Source organism: Molossus molossus, unplaced genomic scaffold, assembly GCF_014108415.1.
Source record: "Molossus molossus isolate mMolMol1 unplaced genomic scaffold, mMolMol1.p scaffold_m16_p_1, whole genome shotgun sequence".
NCBI classification, from domain to species: Eukaryota; Metazoa; Chordata; class Mammalia; order Chiroptera; family Molossidae; genus Molossus; species Molossus molossus.
The window spans coordinates 223,151,318-223,174,340 of NW_023425344.1; the positions used below are offsets into that span (position 1 = coordinate 223,151,318).

Below are 23,023 nucleotides of genomic sequence, written 5' to 3' on the forward strand. Positions count from 1 at the left end.
TGTCCAAGATTGTATCTAAAAAGCAGAGTATAATTAGGCATTTTACGATCTTGTTTGGATTTCTGAGAACACAACTTTCTTAAAATACACAAACCTATTGTTTGACTTTGGGGAGCCTTTTCAGGGAAATGGGACCACCTCTAACCAGATTCTGGTGTGACTAAGAGTTGTACAAAAACAGAACCCTTTTTGTAAGTGTGCAAGGCCTTTCCAAAACTGTGAGAGGCTGTTCTTTGGAATACGTTTCACGTTGACCTACTCTCTTGATGTATTAATGCCTTTCCCCCTGCATTGTACTTGTTTATATGGTAACTTCTGTCACCTTGTTTTCATTTAGATACATTTAACCTACAATTTTAAGCTGTCAGATGGGCTTCTATTATTTTTTTATTTTTTATTTTATTTTATTTTTATCCTCACCCGAGGACATTTTTCCAATTTTTGTACAGATAGAGTGGGAGGGAGGGAGGGAGGGAGGGAGGGAGGGAGAGAGAGAGAGAGAGAGAGAGAGAAACATCGACGTGAAAGGGACACATCGAGTGGCTGCCACCCGCATGACCAACCAGGGCCGGGGACAAACTGCAACCAAAGTACGTGCCCGTAGCGGGAACTGAACCCGGGTCTTTCCAGACCACAGGCCAACCGCTGAGCCAAACCGGCCAGGGCGGGCTTCTATTATTTTTAAAAGGCTAGGCTGCTCAAACATTGCTAGCCTCTTCTAGCTAGTAAAGCCCCAAGTTTGGGGAGGTAAGAGAAAAACAACCACCAACAAATAAACTAGCTCCTCGATTGTAAACTTTTCATGTTCGTTAGTCTCAGTCCCTAACTTTGTGGGTACAGAATTGTATGTGTGTTTTTTTGTTTTTTTTTTTATCCTCACCCGAGGACATTTTTCCATTTTTTGTTCAGATAGAGTGAGAGGGAGAGAGAGGAAGAGAGAGAGAAACATCGATGTGAAGGGACACATCGAGTGGCTGCCACCCGCACGACCAACCAGGGCCGGGGACAAACTGCAACCGAGGTACGCGCCCTTAGCGGGAACCGAACCCGGGTCTCTCTGTACCGCAGGCCGACGCTCCAACCGCTGAGCCAAACCGGCCAGGGCGTATGTGTGTTTTTTAAGCAACTAAATTTTTAAGGGAAAAAAATCCCCACACCAGGGTACCATTATAATAGAAAGAGGAAAAACTCTAATTATAGCAGTGTTACAAGCTTCTCCCATGCCTGGCTGGCCAAGGCGTGGAGTAGAATAAGCATACAGTGTCTTTCATACTTGCCATTACAACATGTTAATTAAGAGAATTCAGCTGTGGCACCAGCTGGGGATGACTGGCTTTGTGAAAGATTGCAATTAGATGCTTTATTTTCTATTTTCTTTTTCCCCCTCTTTCAACTTTGGTGGAATGCCTTTGAATAGGGGCTTTTAGTCTCAGCAGTATAAATACTTTAATGTGCCTAATTATGTAATCATACACTTACAGTTCTTTGTGTACACACATATCATTTTATGGATTTTTATCCCCTTTTCTTACGTGAAACATCCAGCCTGCTTTTTAGTTGGTATGGTGGAGCCAGACTCCTCCATGCATTGGGTGGGAAGTAGAGGAGGACCAGAGGCAGTTAGTGATTTTCCTCTGGTTATGATTTGCCCCTTTGCCTAGAGACTTCCCGCCTCTTGACTTCTTATGGGCAAGTCTTTTACAAATTATTAGCATCTCAGTAATTTCCTAGCAAAATTAAGATAATTTAAATAAAATTGGACTTTATAATACTGTATCTTCTATTAATTTGCAAGTGCAGTCTTTCAAAGAGTATAGTTATTTTTCCCAGTCTTCTTTCAGCCAGGCATAAGGCATGAGCCTGAATATGAGAACTCATGCATGCAGGCACAATGGAACCCATTGATTTCTGGTGTTCAGCTCGTGCAGAAAGGTCCTGTGACCCCAGCTGTTAGAATCAGGACCTGGAAGCAGCTGCTTTTTGCGATCCAGTCCTCCAGGGACAGGCCATCTGCTGCCATGTGAGGGAACCCAGGGAAAAGAAATGGACTATAAGCTATTTTAGCTATCTTTGTATTTCTTTCCTCTGCTCCAATCCCTCCAGTTCTTTCTTGGCCCCCTTCTCCTATGCAAATTTTATTTATTGATTTTAGAGAAAGATGAAGGTGGGGGGCAGGAAGAGAAACATTGATTTGTTATTGCATTATTTATGCATTCATTGGTTGATTTTTTTTTTTTTTAATTTTTATCCTCACCTGAGGACATTTTTCCATCTTTTGTGTTCAGATAGAGTGGGAGGGAGAGAGAGAGAGAGAGAGAAACATAAGTATGAAAGGGACACATCGAATGGCTGCCACCCGCACGACCCAACCAGGGCCAGGGACAAACTGCAACTGAGGTACATGCCCTTAGCAGGAACCGAACCTGGGTCTCTCTGGGCTGCAGGCCAATGCTCTAACTGCTGAGCCAAACTGGCCAGGGCTTAAAATCTCATTTTATGTAGGAAGAACTCAAGATTTTTCTTTCTTTAACCTTATATTCAGGGCCCTCCTTGTTCTGATGCCATTCTGATTTTTAAAATTTTCAGCTTTCTCCTTTTAAACCTGGAATTATTTGCTGGTTTCCATACACATACCACCTCTTCTTGCTTCTCTCCAATTGGTCATACTCTTATCTCCTCCTTGCATGTTCTTCTCACTCTCCTTTATCACAGGCACAATCTCATAGTCACTGTCTTTTACATGGTCACAACCCTACTTCCCTGTATATTGGCACATTGCAAGGTACTCAATAGATATTTGTTAAATTAATGAAGGAGTTTCTGTTAGGAAAGTGAAACCCAGACAGACTAAGAATCAACACTTGTAAATGTTTTGTACTCTCTTCTGGGTGAAAGTTATTAAACCCATTCTTTGGAAGACAAAAGATTAAAGGATATTTTCTGTTCACCTGTGTGACATTGGAACATAGTTATCTACTGATACATGGAATGGATGAGGCTGCAACGATCGTCTGACCAGAAATCTCAGACTGATCAATCAAAAGTTACTTACTTGTCAGAGTCAAGAGTCCAAAGATCAAGAGAGAAAAGGGGAAGCCATGGGCCTCAGTGTGATAAATAAAAGCAGAGTTTAGAGTCTGCCACTGACTCAGACCAAATCAAGGCCCAAGTTTTACACATTTATATCTGTGTTGAAGTCGCTCTTTTTAGTGATCATGGAGTCTCAATAATATGTTAGAGCCAGGCTGATAAAATCAAAGGTGAGCAAATCTCGGGCATGTGAGAAAGCACCTTAAGGGCCAAGTGCCATGCGTTGGACCTCACAGCAGGTTTATTTGGATTCCTGTTGTTTTTCAAGTTCCTTAAAGAAGCTTAAGTAAGGTTTTCTCAGAGAAAACTATGGGGGAAGAATTCACAGGAGGGGAGAGGCTCTTCTTTACTGAGTGGAGGCAAGGGCCTGCTAGGACTACTCTGGCATGCAACCCCTCCATTGACCTTCAATGTCCCAGATCTTTAGAAAGATCCAAATGTTGGAAGTAGGGAAAAGAAAAAAAAACCTGGGTGGTTTTGACTCCTCTCTGCCCTTGATCAGCTGATGATAGGACAGGGTGATAAGTTCCCTTTCTAGGAGGTTCAGAGGAAACCAAGAAGGCATGACAAGCTGCTTTTCCTGTGGTGGCTGTGTGGGAAAGGGTGGTTAAGATGGGGTGCTTTAAAGAAGAGGATCCCATCCCCCACAAGGTGGAGGAGGAAGAATGTCCAGATCAGTGGCTTTTGTAACTCTTGACTTCATCTATCCATGCTCACTTCTTAGTGTTTTTTATCCTAGTTGGTTCAGAGGTGATGAAGGCAAGACCCTTAGCCCTGGCAGCTTCATTCATACACCTTCCCCCCACCCCACCCCCTGTACACATAAATCCACCTTTTCTTTTCCCTTTTGTATTTCCTAGTCCCTGTCTCCTGGGAAGGTCAGGTTCGATACAAGCACCCAGAATATACAGGGCTCACTTCACGGCATGGCTTAGTATCATGGTCTGTTAGTTATACCTTCTCTGTCACAAGGAGACCCAGTCACATCTCTTTTCTTCAGAAAATTCCATTCAGACCTTTACTCTTCAATGACTGATAAGTGTTTTTCAAACAACTATGATGTTTTGCTGATTTTAGGCCATAACCTCAGCAGATTTCTGCCACCATCCGTAACTGGAATTGACCAATTATTTCCTTTCCTTTTCTGCACCTGTGTAGGCCTCTGTGTGTAGTAGTGGTCTTTTGAGCAAACGACTTCCTGACTCACTGTTTGGTGGTATATGGCAGAGGTTGTTTATTTTGGGCTTTGATAGAGATGCCCAAGTGACCCTGTATATTCTGGACAGCTGGCAGAAAAGCAGCCTTCTATATAAGTCTAGGTCACATTCTTCTTTCCACATATCCCTCTTGGAAGACTTGTGTTCTCAGCTGAAAATGCTCTTATACCTTTCTCACTTGCAGCTTTGGTATCTGTGGTGCTTAAATAACCCCATTGTTTATAGTGCTCAGAGATTAGTGAAGGAAACTGCTTGTCTTGCCCCCCCCCCCCCCCCCTCTCTAGAAAAATATGGCCCCACTTGAGATATGAGCTGAGTCCTCTGGGCTCAAGTCAACTCACCAGTCCACATTCTTCTCCAAACAGGAATCACTGCAACTTTTGTCCAGATGTACTCCACCCCCATGTTATACTTCTGTAGGTCTTGGGCTAAATTTTTTTGGAGGCATCTGTAATTACAAGGGGCTTTCCTGTAATAGAGAGAAGGGCAAGCCAGAGTTTGAATTTAGACTCTTAATACTTAGTAGCCCTGTAACCTCAGGCCATTACTAAATTTTTCATAGTTTCATTTTCTTCATCTGAGCAAATGGAATATTACAGCACTTTCCTAGCAGGGCACGAAAATTAAACAGGATGGCAGCTTTTTGTTGTTGTTGTTAATCCTCTCTGGAGGATATTTTTCCATTGATTTTTATTTTTATTTTATTTATTTATTTATTTTTATCCTCACCTGAGAATATTTTTCCATTTTTTGTACAGATAGAGTGGGAGGGAGAGAGAGGAAGAGAGAGAGAGAGAAACATCGACGTGAAAGGGACACATCGAGTGGCTGCCACCCGCACAACCAACCAGGGCCGGGGACAAACTGCAACCGAAGTACGTGCCCTTAGCAGGAACCGAACCCGGGTCTCTCTGTACCGCAGGCCAACGCTCTAACCGCTGAGCCAAACCGGCCAGGGCTCCATTGATTTTTAGATAGAGATAGAGTGGGAGAAAGGAGAGGGGGGAAGAGAGAGAGAGACAGAGACAGACAGACAGACATCCATTGGTTCTCTCCTACATGATCCTGACCAGGCCTAGAGATCAAACCTGCAACCCCAGGTACATGCCCTTGACCAGAAATCAAACCCAAGACTCTTCAGTCCACAGGCCAGCGATCTAATTGCTGAGCCAAACCGGCCAGAGCAGGATGGCAGCTTTGAAGTGTCGAGAGTGTCATGCCTGATAATAAATGTTAACTCTTTTTCTCGCTTCTACCCTGTTGAACATCAGACATCTTTAAATTTAAATTTGAGATTCTTGGAGAACTACTCTGTGTTCTTGGCACTGGACTTGACATTAGGAGTTACAGTTGGATTGTGGAGTCGGAAATGAAGCCATACCTGTGACCTTTGTACCCAAGAGGCCAACCCTGTTTTAAACTCAAAGCAGACTCCAAAATTAATTATCACCTGCTCACCAATTACCCTTCTGAGGTTGGACAGTGCCTTAAGCAGCTGACTGGACCCTTCCTCCAGAGAACCAGCCTGCAACCTCCTGGAGGTGGGAATTCTAAGGGGGAGAGCAAATACAAATATAGCTTAGTTAGATGATAGGGTGAAGGAGAGAAGACCAGGAAGTAGCAAGTGCTGATGAGGAAGTAAATAAACATCATTTGTTTTCTCTTAACCCTTTAACTACCACTGTCAAGGGGAACATAGTAATGTTTGTTAATGCACATTGAGTGGTCTGGCTTTCCAGCTCTACTGTCATCCCATCACCCTAGGGATGAGGCTATGGGACAACAGTGGGCTCTGCTCTGTAGGTCACTGCACTGGGTAGGTGGGTTTACACACTGAGTGGCCCTCTTGCCCACCCTTCTTTTAGCAGTCATATAGTGGGATTGGGGGTGGGGGCAGCCCCAGTTTGCAGCCTGCTCCCCTGAGTTCTTGAGCTTGAGAACAAGAGGAGATAAAAGGGTAACAGGCCATATGGAAGCCATTTGTCAGTGAAGAGCAGCCTGATCTGTTCTGCTGAGAAGGGAAGTAGGGAAAGGGTCTGGCATATTGCTGAGCTGGAGCAAGGGGAGAGCACAGCAAGATTCCCCAGAGTGTCCCCTCTCCAGATGTCCAGAAATTTCTGAAACAGTCTTTTTTCTTTTCTTCTTTTTTTCATTTTTTAATTAATTAATTTATTTTTGTTACAGATGTTTCTCCTTTTTATTTTCTTTTTAAAATTTTTTTCTTTATTGATTTTAGAGAGAGAAGAAGGGAGAGGGAGAGAGAGGTAGAAACATCGATGAGAGAGAACATCGATTGGCCACCTCCTGCATGCCCCCCACTGGGGATTTAGCCCATAACCTGGGTATGTGCCCGGACTGGGAACCGAACCAACGACCTTTTGGTGCATGGGTTGACGCTCAACCATTGAGCCATACTGGCCAGGCTGAAACATTTCTTTTTCTTTTCTTCCCCCCCTACCACATTCCAAAAACCAGAGTTAAGAGTTTGGTTTGCTATGTGGAAATAAATGTACAAAAGTTATTCGTGCCTGGTATATGCCAGGCATGATGCAAGACACTTTCAGGTACACAGTTTTATCTGTCCTTACAAATGCTTCATAGAGGTGGATACTGGCTGTTAAAGAGTGAGGCTCAGAAGAGTTCAGGCAGTTGACAGGGTTGCAGAGCCAGCCCCCTGGTCAAACCCAGATTTATCTCTGACACCCACCCAATACCTCACCTTCAACCCATGGCCTTGATCCTGGGGGCCTCTTTGATGTTATCTGTTCTTGAAACTTATCTCACATCAGAAATCATGTGACCCTTTGCAGTTAGGAACAAGACAGTGCCTTGCAATGTGGGCGAAATTTTGCAAGTTAAGTAGTTTTCTACTAAGCATCTATCTATTCCTCTGTTAGAGTCTGTGCCAAGAACTGGAGATACAAAAATGAGCAGAACAAATGCTTGCCCTACAGTATGGGTGGGTGGGGGTTAGTAGAGAGGTGGGGGAAAGACTGACCTGTGAGAAAGTAGTTGCAGAGACAATGTGGTGATAGTTTACAGAGAGGAGTGAAGATGTTACAAAAACACGGAGGAATAATAAAGCTATAGACCCAACACCAGGTGCTTTACCTACAAAATTGTGGTGCATCTCCTTAGCAACCCTGTGAGGTAGACACCTTTAGTATCCTCATTTTACAAATGAGGGATCTGAGGAGTAGGAAGACCTGCCCAGGCCCACATTCTGTGGGTAACTGTCAAGCAGTACACACCTGAGTGCTCTCAATTTAGACCCATGCTGGTAAACTGTACCTTGTGCTGCTTAATTCTCTCTGGTGTTCTCTGGGGTGGTTTGGGTTTCTTGGTGCAAGACAGTTCTGAATCTTGAAAGATGGATGGGGTTCCAGCTGACCTTATGTGCTTTCAGGTCAGGGTTTCCAGGCTAAGGAGAGAAACACTTCTTCCGGAATGACTAAGGAGTTTTTGGTGGCTGCTACCAGGTGACAAGAGTTTTCATGTTTGGGCCAGGGTCCAATAAGGAAAATGTTTTTTCTTCTTGTTTTTTCTTCTTGTTGGCTCTGAAGCTGCTGGCTGGCATTTCCCCTCTCCTATTAAGTGGAGGGACCTAAAATAAGATGGATGGGCTTTGAAGCCAGACCCACCTATGAGTTGCAGGTGTTGGGCGGGGCCTGGGCCTCTCTTAGGAAAGTTGGGGCAGGGTGACTAGGAGGAGCTTTAGGGGGCAGCCTAAGCCATGGAGGGTTTCTGTTTTCTCACCCCTGCCCCAGGGCCACACCCTGGGAAAGCCTGGCTGCCCTCCCTCATTGCCCTCCCCCATTGTGTGGGAAGTTCTCATGAGAAAAGGAATCCTGGCTGGACAATGGGCTTCCTGTCTCGCTGCTGGGAAGGTTTGTCTTAGAGAAGAGAAAGGTTGCAAGTGGCATGAGAAATCATCTCTTCTCTCTTGCTACAGCCTATTTTAGACTTTTGACTATTGGGGGGGAGGGGTGGTAGCCAGGAAGGCAGAAAGCCAGGGAGAGCCATGGACTGAAGAGCCCTTGGGTGTCTTTTGAGAAATTGAACTCCTCCTGCCTGTTTCCCTGCTCCCACCTGCCCTGATAGATGCAGTAGCTTCTGCACATACAGGATTCGTCTCAAACTTCTCACACCCTGTGCTCAATTAAAAAACTACAGTGGCTGTAGGACTTTTGTGAAGGAATTTCAAATAAATGGTGAGGCCAGAACAGCCAAGACACCCACCCGACTTCAGATAAATTTGCAAATTTCCGAAGAGACTGCTGAGGTCATCTGTTTCAGCGCCTTTACGTACTGAAACTGAGACCCAGAGAGACTAGTGTCCACAGGCAATACCCAAATTGTCTTTGTCACTGGGCTCCCCTCATTGTAGCTCCCTTTTTAGGATATGAGTATGGGAGAAGCTAGGCTCTGGAATTCTTTATTACCCACTGCCATTGTGACCATAAGCAAGTACTGCCCCCTGCTGAGTGACTGTGAGCAAGTTTCCTCACTTCTCAATTTGCTTATCTGTCTAATGTTGTCATATGGTCTTAAAATTTTTTTTAGAGAGGAAAGGAGAGAGAGAGAAACACCAATGTGAGAGAGACACATTGATCGTTCCCCCACCCACTCCTCACCTCCTGTATGTATTATACCCAAAACTTAGTATGTGCTCTGACTGAGAATTAAACCCATGACCCTCCGGTGCTTGGGACAATTCTCCAACCAACTGAGCCACACTGGCCAGGGCTGTTCTCTTTGTTTTCCAAGAAGCCTTTTTTCATTTGGGAATTTTTTTCTCCAACCGAGCCACACTGGCCAGGGCTGTTGTAATATGTTTTTTACAGAGTTTTTGTGAAATTTAAATGAGTCATATATGTAAAGTGCTTTGACTAGTGCTTGGTATATAATAGGTGGTCAGTAAATATGTTATTACTGAGATTTAAAGGAGGCCTTAGAAAAAACCTTTTGACTCTAATCAGATGTGATCATTCCCCTTCTCTCCCCTTCATTTACATTTATCTGAAATGCTCAGTCCCCACTTTCTTGGGAGGCTTTCTTGAGGAGAATGACCTCCACCTCCCCTTAGAACTAGCTCCTTCACACTATACGATGACTTTCCCTTCCACACACACACAGTAGCTAGATGTTCCAAAAGCTCCAGAGGGTAAACCACAGAATGGAACCTGGTGTCCAGGCCTGCAACTTAGGAACCAGAGTGCCTAGCGAATCCAGCTTCGTCATTTATAAACGTATGATTTGGGGCAAATTACTCAACTCAGCTAAGACTCATTGTTCTCATTTGTAAAATGAAGAAAATACAATACCTGCTTCATATAAAGAGAGAGCTGATACACTGCAGTAATTATCTTCCACGTCTGTGCCCCCCCCCCCAAATGTGCTCATTTAACCTTTTATTTATTTATTTTTCTGTTTTCACCCTGCTTTTTCTCTGGCTCTCTATGCTCCTAACAAACCATTTCAGGCTAGAAGTAGAAATTGGACCTTCGTATATCAAGAAAGGGTTTTGAGAGTAAGCACATTGTGGTGCTTTCTAAAATAACCCGAAGGGACCCTCAGTGCTCAATGCTATCATCTTTCCACATCTGCTGTTTAACCTAATATGCCACACCCTCAAGTGTGTCCTTCATGTGGTTCTGAACCCTTTCCACTGTTTTTAGATCCTCAGACTCATCCTGTGACTGACTCTCAGACACAGATTTGCCCTGCATTGAGCACTTTTGCTATTCAGTACAATGGCTACTAGCCCCATTGGCTACTGAGAACTGGAAATGTGGTTGGTTTGACTTGAGTGACTTATTATGAAAAAAAGATATGAATGATCTCAGTAAGTTTTTGTTGATTGCATGTTGAGATATAATCAATAATCTTTCAAATATATTGAGTTAAATAAAATATATTATTAAAATAAAGTTTAGCCTGGCTTGAGTGGCTCAGTTGGTTGAGCATCATCCCATGCACCAAAGGGTTGCTGGTTCATTTCTCAGTCAGGGTATATACTTGGGTTGCAGATTTAATCCCCAGTCAGGGAGCGTATGGAAGGCAAGGCAACCGATTGATATTTCTCTCTCACATTGATGTTTCTTTCTGTCTCTTCCTCTAAGATATCCTTAGGTGAGGATTAAAAATAATAAATATAAGAATAAATAAATTTATTTTACCTGTTTCCTCTGGTTACAGGCAGTTCTCAGAACAAAGATACGTCTCTGCCTAGAAGGATACCCAGGATAATAGAAAAGTGCACCTTTGAATGTTTCCTTCTTTGATTTATACTGGACTTGGTTGTATGCATGTCTGTGTCCTCCCTAGACTGTAAGCATTTTGAGGGCATAGTCCTGCCACATTCATTTTTATGTCCCTCCTAGGGCATCTTGTGTGGAGAGGCATGCTTTAATCATTTGGTGAGTTTACAACCAAATAGGGACATTTACAATACTGCCTCAACTGTGTCCCTGATCATTACAACTGCCATGTTAGTAGCTGGGTTTGGGGAACCTCTATCTTCCCCCCTAATTTCCCAGGAAATCTTTTCTCCAGCCAAGCTTTTACTCAACACCCTGTTTCTCCATGCCTAGTTGAGTTCTACCGCACTGATTTTGTCTGAAAGTACATTATTTCAAACCTGTGAGTGAACACTAACATAGTTTCTTAAGCCCTCAATCACCGTGTTCAGGAGTCATGTGTGTTCTTGGTAACTGTGGTCAGTCAGAAACCTTTTTTACTGAGGTCTTTTAAAAATGCAGTAGGTATTTAAATGTCTTCTTCCCCTCCTCAAGCTGATCTTCACATGCCCTTCCCACATTTTGTTTAGAAGGAACTCAGTGTATTTGTTGGGTTTGTTAAATAGAATGTTGTGACCTCCAGCCTTCCCTGGAGCTTGTTTTGATTTGCTTTTTATGGAATCTTATGAAGGCTTGTTTTAATTTGCCTCCTCTTCCAAAAAAGCTGATCCCCAAAACAACAAATGCAAAAAACGTTTGAAGAGTAGATTGAGGGTTCTTGTTGATTTTTACTGAGGGTTTGAGGCTGCAGTGACGCTGAGGTGGAAGTATCTATTGGCAAGATCATTTTGCTCCTCCCCTGTCTGCACACTGACCATCTGGTTGGATGGTCTGTCACTGAATGAATTCTGTGTACCAGGCATGCTGCCCTGCCCCCTGAAGCATTACCTCACTGCTTCCTGTGCTCACTGGAGGCCCAAGTGGTTGTAAGAGATAATGGAAAGCAGAGAAGAAAGCTAAGTAGAGAGAATCGATTTTTTTTTCTGTAAAATTTCTATTTTCTGGCTTTCTCCCTCTCATTTTAAAAGTATGCAGCTTGGCCAAATCAGATGAGTTCATTGTCTTTTTGGGGTTAAGAACAGAGCTTGAAACTCCCTCTGCGGACCAACGGTTGTCAGAGAGTGAGCCTGATGCTCAGATTAAGTCAGCGTCTTGACCAAAACAGTAGCTTCAGGAAGCCACTGGATGATTTATTTGCTATTCCTGATCTTTCCTGTCAAACCTCCCCACCCCCACCCCCATTACTGAGAGGGTCCGCTCCAACACCTGCCCTTTGCCAAGACTCTCCCACTGTGCTCTTTGAATTGAAAAGAGGGACTTTTTTTTTTCTTGTGTTTTTGGTGTCTTAAAATACCTTTTTTTAAAGTTCTGCTATCTCCTTTCTTGGACCAGAGGCAGCCTCTTTGTGATGCTGAACCCCATATACTCTAGCTTGTTTCCTGTGCATTATCTTCACAGGTCAATGTAAAATAACTTTTGTACTATTTGTTTTATCATGTTAGGGTAGTTGTACTGTTGACTTACTGTAAAGGCTGTCTCTACCTCTAGTCCATCTTATATCAAATTCAGCTTCTCTTATAATTCTGCCCTTCTCAAGACCCTGCAGAGGCTCCCCTTTTCCTTTGAATATAGTGTGAACATCCCGTTACATCAACGCCCTCTTTAAGATGGCATTGTTGCCCTTCACTTTTTTTTTTTTTTTTTTGCCAGATTTCAAAAATTATATTATTCAGCCCAGCTAACCTGGGCTACTTGATGCTGGCTGGGCTTAACTTATGCTTTCCTACATCAGTGCACTTGCTTCAAACTACCACCTTCTTTCCTGAGGAAATAAAGCCCCATTTGAAATGCTTCCTCCATGAGTCTTTCCTCATCTCTCCCACACAAGATGTGATCTCTCCTGCTTTGAGTTCCCTCTCCTGTGGCACCAGTCACATTCTTTGACATGTCTTAGAATAAGTCTAAGTGTAGAATATCTTTGGAAGTATACAGAAGAAACTGGTGCAGTGCCTTTGGAGAAAGGAGCTGAGGGGACCAGGAGACAGGAGAAGGGCTAACATTTTGACTGTACACTCATCTTAGTTTTTCAATTTTATACCATGTATACTTCGTGTGTGTGTGTGTGTGTGTGTGTGTGTTTTCCTGTAAAAGTATTATTTGCGAAACAAAGATCCACTCTATAAATGTTGGAGAGTATTTTTATAACCTCAGAAAACAGAAAGTGTCCTTAAACAAGACACAAAACTCAGGAGCTAAAAAGAAAACAACTTTAAGAATACGTGTGTACTTATTTGTCATATCCCTATTTGGCTGCAAGTACCTGAAATGCTTATGTTTTTATTCTTTTTCAGAGCATGGTGCAATGACCTCTACACAGTAATCAATAAATATTAGTTGAATTGAAGTAAAATGGAATTGCAAGCCACTTCTTTGTAGACCTTAATTCTTTCACTTATAAAAACGAGTGCTAGGTGATGTCACCTTCAGGGTCTGCTCAAAGATTCTGTGACGATGTGGGCATTAAGAACATGAATTCTCGGCAAAGTAGGAATGGCTTTAGAATCAGTAACTCTTCCCCAGAGACCATCCTTCCCAGCACACTGGACCTGTGTGTGGGTCCTGCCTGCTTTTAGGAGCTGTCCTGGGATGCTCAGCATTAATTATGCTGAGGAAATGAACCAATTAGACACAGTCAGAGGAGAGCTGGAGGGATCTGTGGCAGGCTTGTTGCCTGAACAAAAGAGGGAAAGTATAAAGGGTGAAGCACTTTGCTGAGGTTTCTTTAGAAATTCAGCCGGCCAGCTCTCTGAACTATTTGGCCAAAGTTTACAGAGGCACCAGAAGGAGTGTTTGGTGTCTGTCTCTGCCCTGTTTAAGACTTTGGGCCAGGTGGGTGGTGGTGTGGGAAGAAGGTATATCCTTAGAGGGGGGACCAAGGAGACATGTAGACTCATCTACTAGTTTCAGAGAAACTGCTCAGTCTTCTCCTCCTGATCCCTGTGACACCTTACCCCAGCTTTGTTTTATTAATAGCTCCTTAAAAATGGAGTTTGTCCCCATCTTAGCAGCTTGAGGGCAGTGAGCCATCCTCTCCTTTTAGACTTGGTATCCACCCTCCAGCCTGGCTAACAGCTTGCTTAAGAGCTATTTGTTGATTGAAGGGAAGTGGTATTTGGTGAGAAGCTGTAAGGGCATTAGTGAAAGAGTGGTGGGTGGGCCTCTGAATGGGAGATCACCTTATCTGGGACAGAGACTCTAGATCTGTTAGAGGAAGTGGAGAAAAAAAGAAAAGAAAAGAAAAAAGAAAAGAAAAGAAAAGAAATCCACAGTTTCTATTCTCAGACTGTTGTCCTTGTATTCAGAATAGGGACAGGGTATTTATCAGCAAAATCAATGTCCTTTGGAAATTTTTCTTTCTTGCATTAGTAAGGCTTTGGAAAGTTGAGGTTCATGGGTGCCTTGCCATTCTGCCAGCGGGTCTTCTTCCCAGCTTAGTCTTCCAAACAGTGATCCCTTAGTGCCCACACTGTGGCACCCCCCCCCCCCCATTTTGGCTAAGTACACCTCTTTTTTTTTTTTTAATTCTCACCCAAGGACATTTATCAATTTTTTGTTCAGATAGAGTGGGAGGGGGAGAGAGGAAGAGAGAGAGAGAAACATCGACATGAAAGGGACACATCGAGTGGCTGCCTCCCACACGACCCACCCAGGGCTGGGGACAAACCGCAACCGAGGTATGTGCCCCTGACCAGAATCGAACCTGTGATTCTCTGGTCCACGGGCCGACGCTCCAGCCACTGAGCCAAACTGTCCAGGGCTCTAAGTACACTACTCTTAATCTACTTCCTGGGACTTCAGTTCTGCTATCTGTCCAGGTTTAGAAGAACAGACCATGGCATCTCTTCTTCCCCAGGGCTGCTCAGACCTTCCACCTTCTAGCTCTCTGACCTGTTATTACTGCAACTTATCTACACTGGAGTTCCCACCACACTTAGGCATCTCTTGCCATCTCCCTAACTGACCTGTTTGAATGATATACTTGATAGACTTTGTAAAGGCCCACTTAGCTCATGGAATAGAGAAGCAGTGGCTGCGGGTGAAAAGAGCACAGGTTTAGAACCAGAAGACTCGATTCTGCTGCCAGGTCTGCCATTTAGTCTGCTTACACTTGGCTAAAAGTCATTTAACTTTTGTGGGCTTCAGTGTCCTCGTCTTCAAAGGGCAGTCATGATAACTACCTCATGGAGTTGTCAGAGCAAATTAATAAGATAGGAGGTGGCCCTGGCCGGTTTGGCTCAATGGTTAGAGTGTCGGCCCATGGACCAGAGAGTCCTGGGTTCGGTCCCCACTAAGTGCACGTACCTCAGTTGCAGTTTGTCCCCAGCTCTGGTTGGGGTCTTGTGGGTGGCAGCCACTTGATGTGTCTCTCTCACATCAGTGTTTCTCTCTCTTTCCCTCCCGTTTTGTTTGAAGATAAATGCAAAAAAAAAAAAAAAATGTCCTCCGGTGGGGATTAAAAAAAAAAGATAGGAGGTAAAGGTGCTTTTAAAAAATATATATTGTTAATTTAATTAATTGGGGTTACATTGAATAATAAAATTATATAGGTATCAAGTCTATAATTCTATAATACATCATTTGTATATTGTATTGTGGAAAGTACTTTTAAGAATTAACAGTCCTACCTTAACAAAAAATGAGGAATTTACTATAGGCTGGAGACAAGTGATGCCAATGACTAGTCTAGTCAGGAAATGGGAAGTGCTCCCAGGAAACCCATCAGAAATTCATTCTTGCCCTGGCCACCAGTTTTGCTCAGTGGTTAGAGTGTTGGCCTGTGGACCAAAGCGTCCCCAGCCCAGGTTGGGTTCATGTGAGAGGCAGCCATCTCTCTCTCTCTCCTTCCCTCCCTCCCACTCTATCTGAAGGTAAATGGAAAAAAAATATCCTTAGGCTCGGCCAGTGTGGCTCAGTGGTTGAGTATTGACTCATGCACCAAGAGGTTGCCCATTCGATCCCCAGTCGGGGCACATGACCAGCTTGTGGGCCCAGTCCCAGTGGAGGGCATGCAGGAGGAGGCAACCATTCAGTATTCTCTCTCATTGATGTTTCTATCTCTTTCTTCCTCTCTGTTCCTCTCTCTCTAAAATCAGTAAAGAAAAAAAAATAATAAATAACCTCGGGTGAGGTCTAAAAAGAAATCCCCTCTGCCACTGAGAAGGCCCCTTTTTTTTTTTTAATTCTCACCTGAGGACATTTTTCTGTTTATCTTCAGACTGTGTAGGAGAGAGGAAGAGAGAAAGAATCATCGATGTAAGAGAGAGGAGACATCAACTGGTTGCCTCCCACATGACCCCAACCAGGGCCAGGGATGAACCACAACCGAGGTATGTGTCCTTGGCCAGAATCGAACCCACAATTCACTGGTCCTCGGGCCAATGCTCTAACTGCTGAGCCAAACTGGCCAGGGCAAGAAGGAGTCTTTTCTGGTATTAATACTGGAAACAAGGCTAACATTTCCTCCATGAAGGTTAAGAGTATCACCTTTCACTGATTCGTCATGTGTTTCAGTAGGTGTTATTAAAACCATATTTATATGCTAGATCTCTGTAAGTCCAGGACTTTGTCAGTCTACCATTCACTTGTGGGTGCAGTTCTCTTAAAGAACAGTGGGGAGAGGAAGGGAAAATGTTGCAAGCAGCCAAACCTCCATTGTTGCCAGCGCCCTTCCCTCTCCCAGTGGCAACTTGCATTTCCACAGTAGGGCCAACAGCCTTTCCAAAAACCTGGCTTTGTTCTCCCTGTGTTTCTTATTGAGGCCTTCGGAACTGTCCTCTGAGTCACTGAGAGTACTCCCACTGTACCATCGCTCTCTCTTTGTCTTTGCAGTGTGTTCCCTGCCCCCGGAGCCAGAGAATGGTGGCTACGTCTGCCACCCCCGGCCCTGCAAAGAGCCTCTGAACTCTGGCAGTGTCATCGAGTACCTGTGTGCTGAAGGCTACATGTTAAAGGGCGATTACAAATACCTGACGTGTAAGAATGGCGAATGGAAACCAGCCATGGAGATTAGCTGCCATCTTAACGAGGGTCAGTTTGGCAGATGAGAAGGGGGTTCTATTTTCTTTTAACTCAAGGGAAGTGGCGCCCACTTCCTCCTGAGCATCCTGTGCTGTGGGACAGTATGGGCCCTTTGATGCCTTGCAGACTCCCTTCCTTTGTGATTTCATGTCTTTGTGAAAGACATTTGGGGTTGCTGGTGCATGTCCCACTTGGTTCAACTGAGCCATTAAGGGGCTCAGTAGCTTTGCTGAGGCATGTGTTCTGCTGAGTAAGATCCCTTTGATGCTCATGATCTCGTTTGCCTAGCCAAGTGCTAGTGACCTTTGACCATGTTCTGCTAATACATGAGCACATTGCTAACATCTTCTGTAGTGTCTCTTTTATATTATTATTTTGAATGGTAATGAACTGTTTTGTTATGGAGCTACAGTCCAGCTGGACAAGAAGACCTTCTCCTACCCCCTACTTCCTCCTGTCATGCATGACAGGAGAATCCAGCTGCCTGCAGGAAAGTATGTATCATACAGCCATCTTTGTGCAGCTTGGGCTCTGAGGCCATCATGCCCCAGAGAAGGGTGCGGACTGACCTGAGAGTTACAACTAAAGCTACAGGATCTTAGGATAGGGGATTATTACAGCCCAGTTCTTATAAATTTTTTTGCTACATGGGGAAAAAGATGAGTGCGACTTAAAATGGTGGACTGCTGTGTTCATTTAAATAGTTGTGGCTACTGGAGGACAGGAGCAGAATGGTTCAAGGTAAGATACCTAGGTGAGTGAGTTTAGGTGTCAGATGGTCCTCAAAGACCCACAATGAAGGGAATGTTAGATTCAGAAACAGGATAGGGAAATGGCCCCTTTTCTTGTGTGTGTATAAATTGATTTTCACTGTTAACTCCTAAAATGGCCCTGGCCAAGGCGTGTCTCTGCATGGCACCCTGCAAGGGGCCTCTGATAAGATCAGCTGTGGGGCTCATGTTGTATGTGTCTGGATACAAACTTCTGATGATGGCTTGTTTCTTTAGAGAAAGACACCAAGACGTCACTCGGGGTCCCCGCACTGTCCATAGTGGCTTCCACTGCCAGCTCCGTGGCACTTATTCTCCTCCTTGTGGTGCTGTTTGTGCTTCTGCAGCCAAAGCTGAAGTCTTTCCATCATAGCAGGTGAGCATGGGATGGCAGGCATCCACTGTGGGGACTAGCCTTTGACTCGCAGAGGGTTGCTGTTATGTCTGCTAGCCTCTGCTGGTCTGTAGGTGCCCAGGGAAAGGGGAGGGCTCTGTCATGTCCTGATGTGCCCGACACTGTGCTTATTGCTTTGCATATATTATCTTAATCCTCGTAGGATGAATATACTATACAATACATAGATGATGTATTATAGAATTGTATACCTTATACCTATATAATTTTATTAACCAATGTAATCCCAATAAATTCAATTTAAAAATTTTCACAGGAACATTGCTGATAAGGAAACTGAGGCTCAGAGAGGTTAAGTAATTTACTCAGAGTCATCCCTATACATGATGACAGAGCTGACATTTGAACTCTTATCTGTCCATCTACAAAACCATGTTCTTTTCCCTACATCAGTGGTTCTCAAAGTGTGGTTTCAGGAGCATTGATATCACCTGGGGACTTTTAGAAATTCAAATTTTCAGTTCTCACCCTAGCCCAACTGAGTTAGAAACTCTGGAGTTGAGGCCCTGTGACAGGGTTCCACAATCCCTTCAGGTGATTCAGACGCAGGCTTGTATTTACAAGCCACTGCCCTATATACCTGGTTCCCAGTCCTGGCTGTACACAGAGACTCCTACTGGGAGTTGAAAACAAATCCCAACACCTGGGCCTCCACCTCCAGCCCTTCTGATTTATTTGGTTTGGAGTGGGAATCTGGTACTAGTGTTTTATAAAGCTCCTCAGTTAGTTCTAATGTGCAGCTAGAACTTGGAGCCAGTGCACTGTACCATACTAAAACAGAGGAGGTGGTTTTCTTGCCCAACTTTTTTCCAGTTGATTGCATTAGCCACAACCCAAACTGGGTGAGTATGGAGGGGTCGGCAAATGGTGGGGAGCAGCCCTGGGTGGATCCCTTAGGATGGACTTCTCTCCTAGACTGTCAGGGCCTCTGTACTAGCTCATTCGCTTTCTCAGAAACAGTTTCTATTCATTCACAGCTCTTCATCATTCACTGTTGTCACTCATAGGCTAAAGCAATGAAGAAACAGACTAAACAGCATTAAACAAAATGCTTCTGGTTTGGAATTTACAGACAAGAACCAGGCTCAGTTTAATCTTCGTGCACTATGTGTGATTATTCTTCTTTTTACTTTATTTGGTGGGAGTGGATAGCAGCTATTTTTAAAGGTTGTTAAGCAGTTAGTAGAATTAAGAGGATTTGGAGGGGACCATTTGCTTGAAGAAATCCTCTATTTCTACATAAAGTCAAGCTGATTGATCTATTTGCCATTTCATTCACATTAGGGAGTATCCTCCCTCTTGCATTTAACTAGTAAGTCTGTTAAAAGTAACTGGCTGATTTTGCCCGACTTGAGTAGAAGGGAGATTAGGTTTTCATTTGAGACCCTATTTAAATTTTGTACTGTGTATATGTATTGCTTTCTTTTTTTCATCTGTTTTTATTTTTTTAGAGAAGAAGGGAGAGAGATAGAAACATCGATGTGAGAGAGAAACATCTATCGGCTGCCTCATGCACACCCTCTACTGGGGATTGAACCTGCAACCCAGGTACATGCCCTGACAAGAAATTGAACCTGGGACCTCTCAGTCCATGGGATGACACTCAATCCACTGAGCCACACCGGATTTTTTGTTTAATTTAAACAAAAAAATTATTTTGAATAACAAAAAGTTAAGCACATGCCAGAATACACACTACTTTCTTTTCTTCTTCTTTTTTTAATCTTCACCTGAGGATATTTTTCCGTTTATCATCAGATAGAGTGGGAGGGAGGGAGAGAAAGAGACAAATATCCATGTGAGAGAGAGACACATGGACTGGTTGCCTCCTGTGTGACCTGACCAGGGCTGGGGACGAACCACAACTGAGGTACATGTCCTTGACCGGAATGGAACCCTCAACTCATTGGTCTGCAGGCTGATGCTCTAACTCCTAAGCCAAACTGGCCAGGGCCTGCTTTCCTTTTTTTTTTAATTAAAAAACATTTTTTTGTCCTTGTTAATCCTCACCTGAGGATTTCCCCCCTTTTAAAAAAAAAAAAAAAAAGAGAGTAGAAGGGAGGGAGAGACAGACATCGATTGGTTGCTTCCCGTACGACCCAGACTGGAGCTAGCTAGGGATTGATTGAACCTGCAACCCAGGTACATGCCCTTGACCAGACTCAAACCCTTGACCCTGTAGTCCTTATGCCAATGCTCTAACCGCTGAGCCAAACCGGCCAGGGCCACACTGCTTTATAAATGCCACCTTGCCATCAAAGTTTGTTTTCCTTCCAGAAACCTCTAAGTACTTTTATAAATGTTACCTCTGTCATCCTCACAGTGTATATGCCGTTTGAATTGGGTATCACAGATTTTATCTCTAAATACAGATGAGGAAATTGAGAACTAATAACAGTCTAGCAATAATGCTGTCCAGCTATAGACCATGTGTCTCCTGTTGTGATGCACTGAGGACACATCACCTGTGTTGTGTTCTAGCCAAACATTGGCCTGCATCTAATCTCAAAGAAACATTTATACAGGTCCAGAATGTGGGACATTTTAGGAGACAGCTGGCCTGGAGTCTATAAAAAGTGTTCATGAAAGAAAAGCTGTAGAAGACTGTTCTAGATTAAAGGAGATAAAAGAGGCAGGACAATTAAATGCAGTGCATGATCCTTAATTGGGTCCTGGATGAAAACAAACAACAGCTGCAATGGATGTATTTGTGAATAGTTGGGAAAATTTATGATACAGTATTATAGCAATGTTAAATTTTTAAGATGTAAAGATATTGTAGTTAAATAGGAGATTAGATTCTTGGGAGGTGTGTACTTAATAATGTCTTCAACTTACTTTCAAAGTGGTTCAGATTTAAAAAAAAAAAAAGGTGTGTGTGTGTGTAACAAGTGATTCCCAAAAAGGTGTCTGCATGAATAAATCTCACAACATAATGTTGAGTAAAAGAAGCCAGACACATACATATGTATAAACACAAATTTACTGTATAGCCCATTCATATAAAGATCAGAAATACAAAACTAAACTGTGATATGGGAGGATTCAAGTGTAGGCAATAAAACTATTAAAAGGCAAAGGGGTGATTTTCATACAGGTTAGGTACTGGTTACCTATGGCGATGAGGAAATGGAAGTGATTGGGACAGGTACAAGGGATGTCTAGGGTGCTGGCAGTGTTCTCTTTCTTGACCTAGGTAAGGGTTATACAGTGTTACCCTTGAGATAAGCAGTGAGTTACATATTTTTCTATGTGTTCTTTTCTATATTTGTGTTATAATTCACATAATAGTGTAAAAAGTTAAAAAAATAAAAGCAAGCAAAGTAGCTGAGTCAGAAGAACAAAATTTTTCTGAGTTTGAGTCCAGTGTCCCATTTCAAGACCATAGTGCTTTTTTCTCTCCTTTTTAAAAAACAGCTTTATGGTACCCTGGCTGGGTGGTTCAGTTGGTTGGAACATCATTCCATACATCAAAAAGGTTTCGGGTTTGATCTCCAGTTGGATACGTACGGGAGTCAACCAATCATCAGTGTTTTTCTCTCACATCGATATCCCCCCCCCATTCCTCTCTTTCTAAAATCAATAAATATATCCTCAAGTGAGGATAATAAAACAAATAAATAAAATTAAAAATAAAAAGCTTTACTGAGATATATTTTACATGTCATTCAATGTACTCATTTAAGTATACAGACAGTGGTTTAGTGTATTCACAGGTACACTTTTCTCACTTTTTATTCTAGCTGTGCAGAATGAATGGCTTTATTTCCAGGTCTCTGGGCTCCTAGTTTTGCACAGGACCAGAGAGCTAGGTGCCTGTGTACCCAGAGGTTAAGAACAGTTTCTGGAAGCAGGTGTAACTGGATTCAAATCCCAGCTTCCTCCCTTACTAGCTCTGTGACTGTGAGCAAGTTATTTAACTTCTCTGAGCTTCATCTGCATTTTTGGTGTGAATCTCTACCTGAAAGGGCTCAGGTGAGGATTCAGTGTGATGAAGTATATAAAGCACTTAGTGTTGTGTCTGGCACATAGTAAGTGCTCAGAAATGGTTGTGATGTTAGTATTATGGTATTTATTTGTCTGTGTATTTTCATTCTGTCTTTGTCTTTTCCTCCTCCCAATGCAGGCGTGACCAGGGGGTATCTGGGGACCAAGTCTCCATCATGGTGGATGGAGTCCAGGTTGCACTACCGTCATATGAGGAGGCCGTGTATGGCAGTTCTGGTCACTGTGTGCCGCCCGCCGACCCCAGAGTGCAGATTGTGCTGTCAGAAGGGTCTGGGTCTAGTGGGAGGAGCGGGTCAAGGGAGCAGCATCTACAGGACCAGGGGGCCTGCTCCTCTGCAGGTGGAGAGGAGGAGGCCCCGGGCCAATCTGGACTGTGTGAAGCCTGGGGCTCTCCGGGCTCAGAGACTGTCATAGTGCATCAGGCAACCACCTCCTCTTGGGTGGCCGGCTCAGGGAACAGCCAACTGGCACACAAAGAAGCCCCAGATTCAGAGAACAGTGACATACAAAGCCTATTATCCCTCACATCGGAGGACTACACAGATGGTAGGTGATCTGCACTGGTCATGAATTACTAGCGGCTCTGGGTCCTTGCTGGGAGTAAGGAAGAATGTGAGCCTCTCTAATAATTTGTGTATTGTGGGGCAAAGAAAGATAATGTCTGGGATATTAGCCTACAAATAGGATTTTACCCTCAGCTCCAGGTAGCTCTTTGGGCTCTGTATTAGAGAGACTTTCATTGTGGTCTGTGGATTTTGGTAGTTTGGAGTCTCCAAAATTATGCATGGCCACAAGGCTAGGTTAAATCAAAGGGTAGACAGCTAGTTGGAGGTGAGGGTGGGGTCTGTCCTCTTGTTATAATTTCAGATTCCTGAAAGGACAGGAATGACAAAGGAGGTGTGTGAGGTCATATTACAGAGAAAACTGGTGCCTGTTTATTTTCCATAACATTCAGCTGCTTCATCTTAAATATACCAGGGCCTCTGCTAATTGGTTTTCTTATACTGTCTCAGTTAAACCTCACAGTGATCCCAAGAGGTAGGTATTACATATAACTGTCCTCAATTTACAGATGAGAAAACTAAGGCTCCAAGAGGCTAAGTCACTTGTCTATTGGTAATTGGTTGAGCTAGTACATGATGCCAA

At 43.6% G+C, this 23,023-nt stretch overlaps 1 protein-coding gene and 1 long non-coding RNA gene across 4 annotated transcripts in view; one reads left to right on the forward strand and one right to left on the reverse strand.

Annotated features, from left to right (window-relative positions):
* SUSD6 (sushi domain containing 6) overlaps positions 1-23,023 on the forward strand; it is a 62,760-nt gene that overhangs the window by 34,076 nt on the left and 5,661 nt on the right. Inside the window, exons 1-4 of one of the 3 annotated variants that reach the window (XM_036252065.1) lie at positions 10,601-10,637; positions 16,496-16,693; positions 17,692-17,830; positions 21,996-22,423. In XM_036252065.1, the coding sequence (XP_036107958.1) occupies positions 10,616-10,637; positions 16,496-16,693; positions 17,692-17,830; positions 21,996-22,423 (787 nt within the window). In that variant the 5' untranslated portion in view covers positions 10,601-10,615. Of the gene's footprint in view, positions 1-10,600; positions 10,638-15,947; positions 15,994-16,495; positions 16,694-17,691; positions 17,831-21,995; positions 22,424-23,023 lie in introns of those variants that run through there. The other 2 variants (XM_036252074.1, XM_036252082.1) reach the window with 2 other exon arrangements.
* Positions 1-23,023, reverse strand: part of LOC118624107 — a 75,696-nt gene that overhangs the window by 11,582 nt on the left and 41,091 nt on the right. The window contains exon 4 of the long non-coding RNA XR_004958334.1: positions 4,649-4,776. This is a non-coding gene — a long non-coding RNA (uncharacterized LOC118624107). The remainder of the gene's footprint in view (positions 1-4,648; positions 4,777-23,023) is intronic.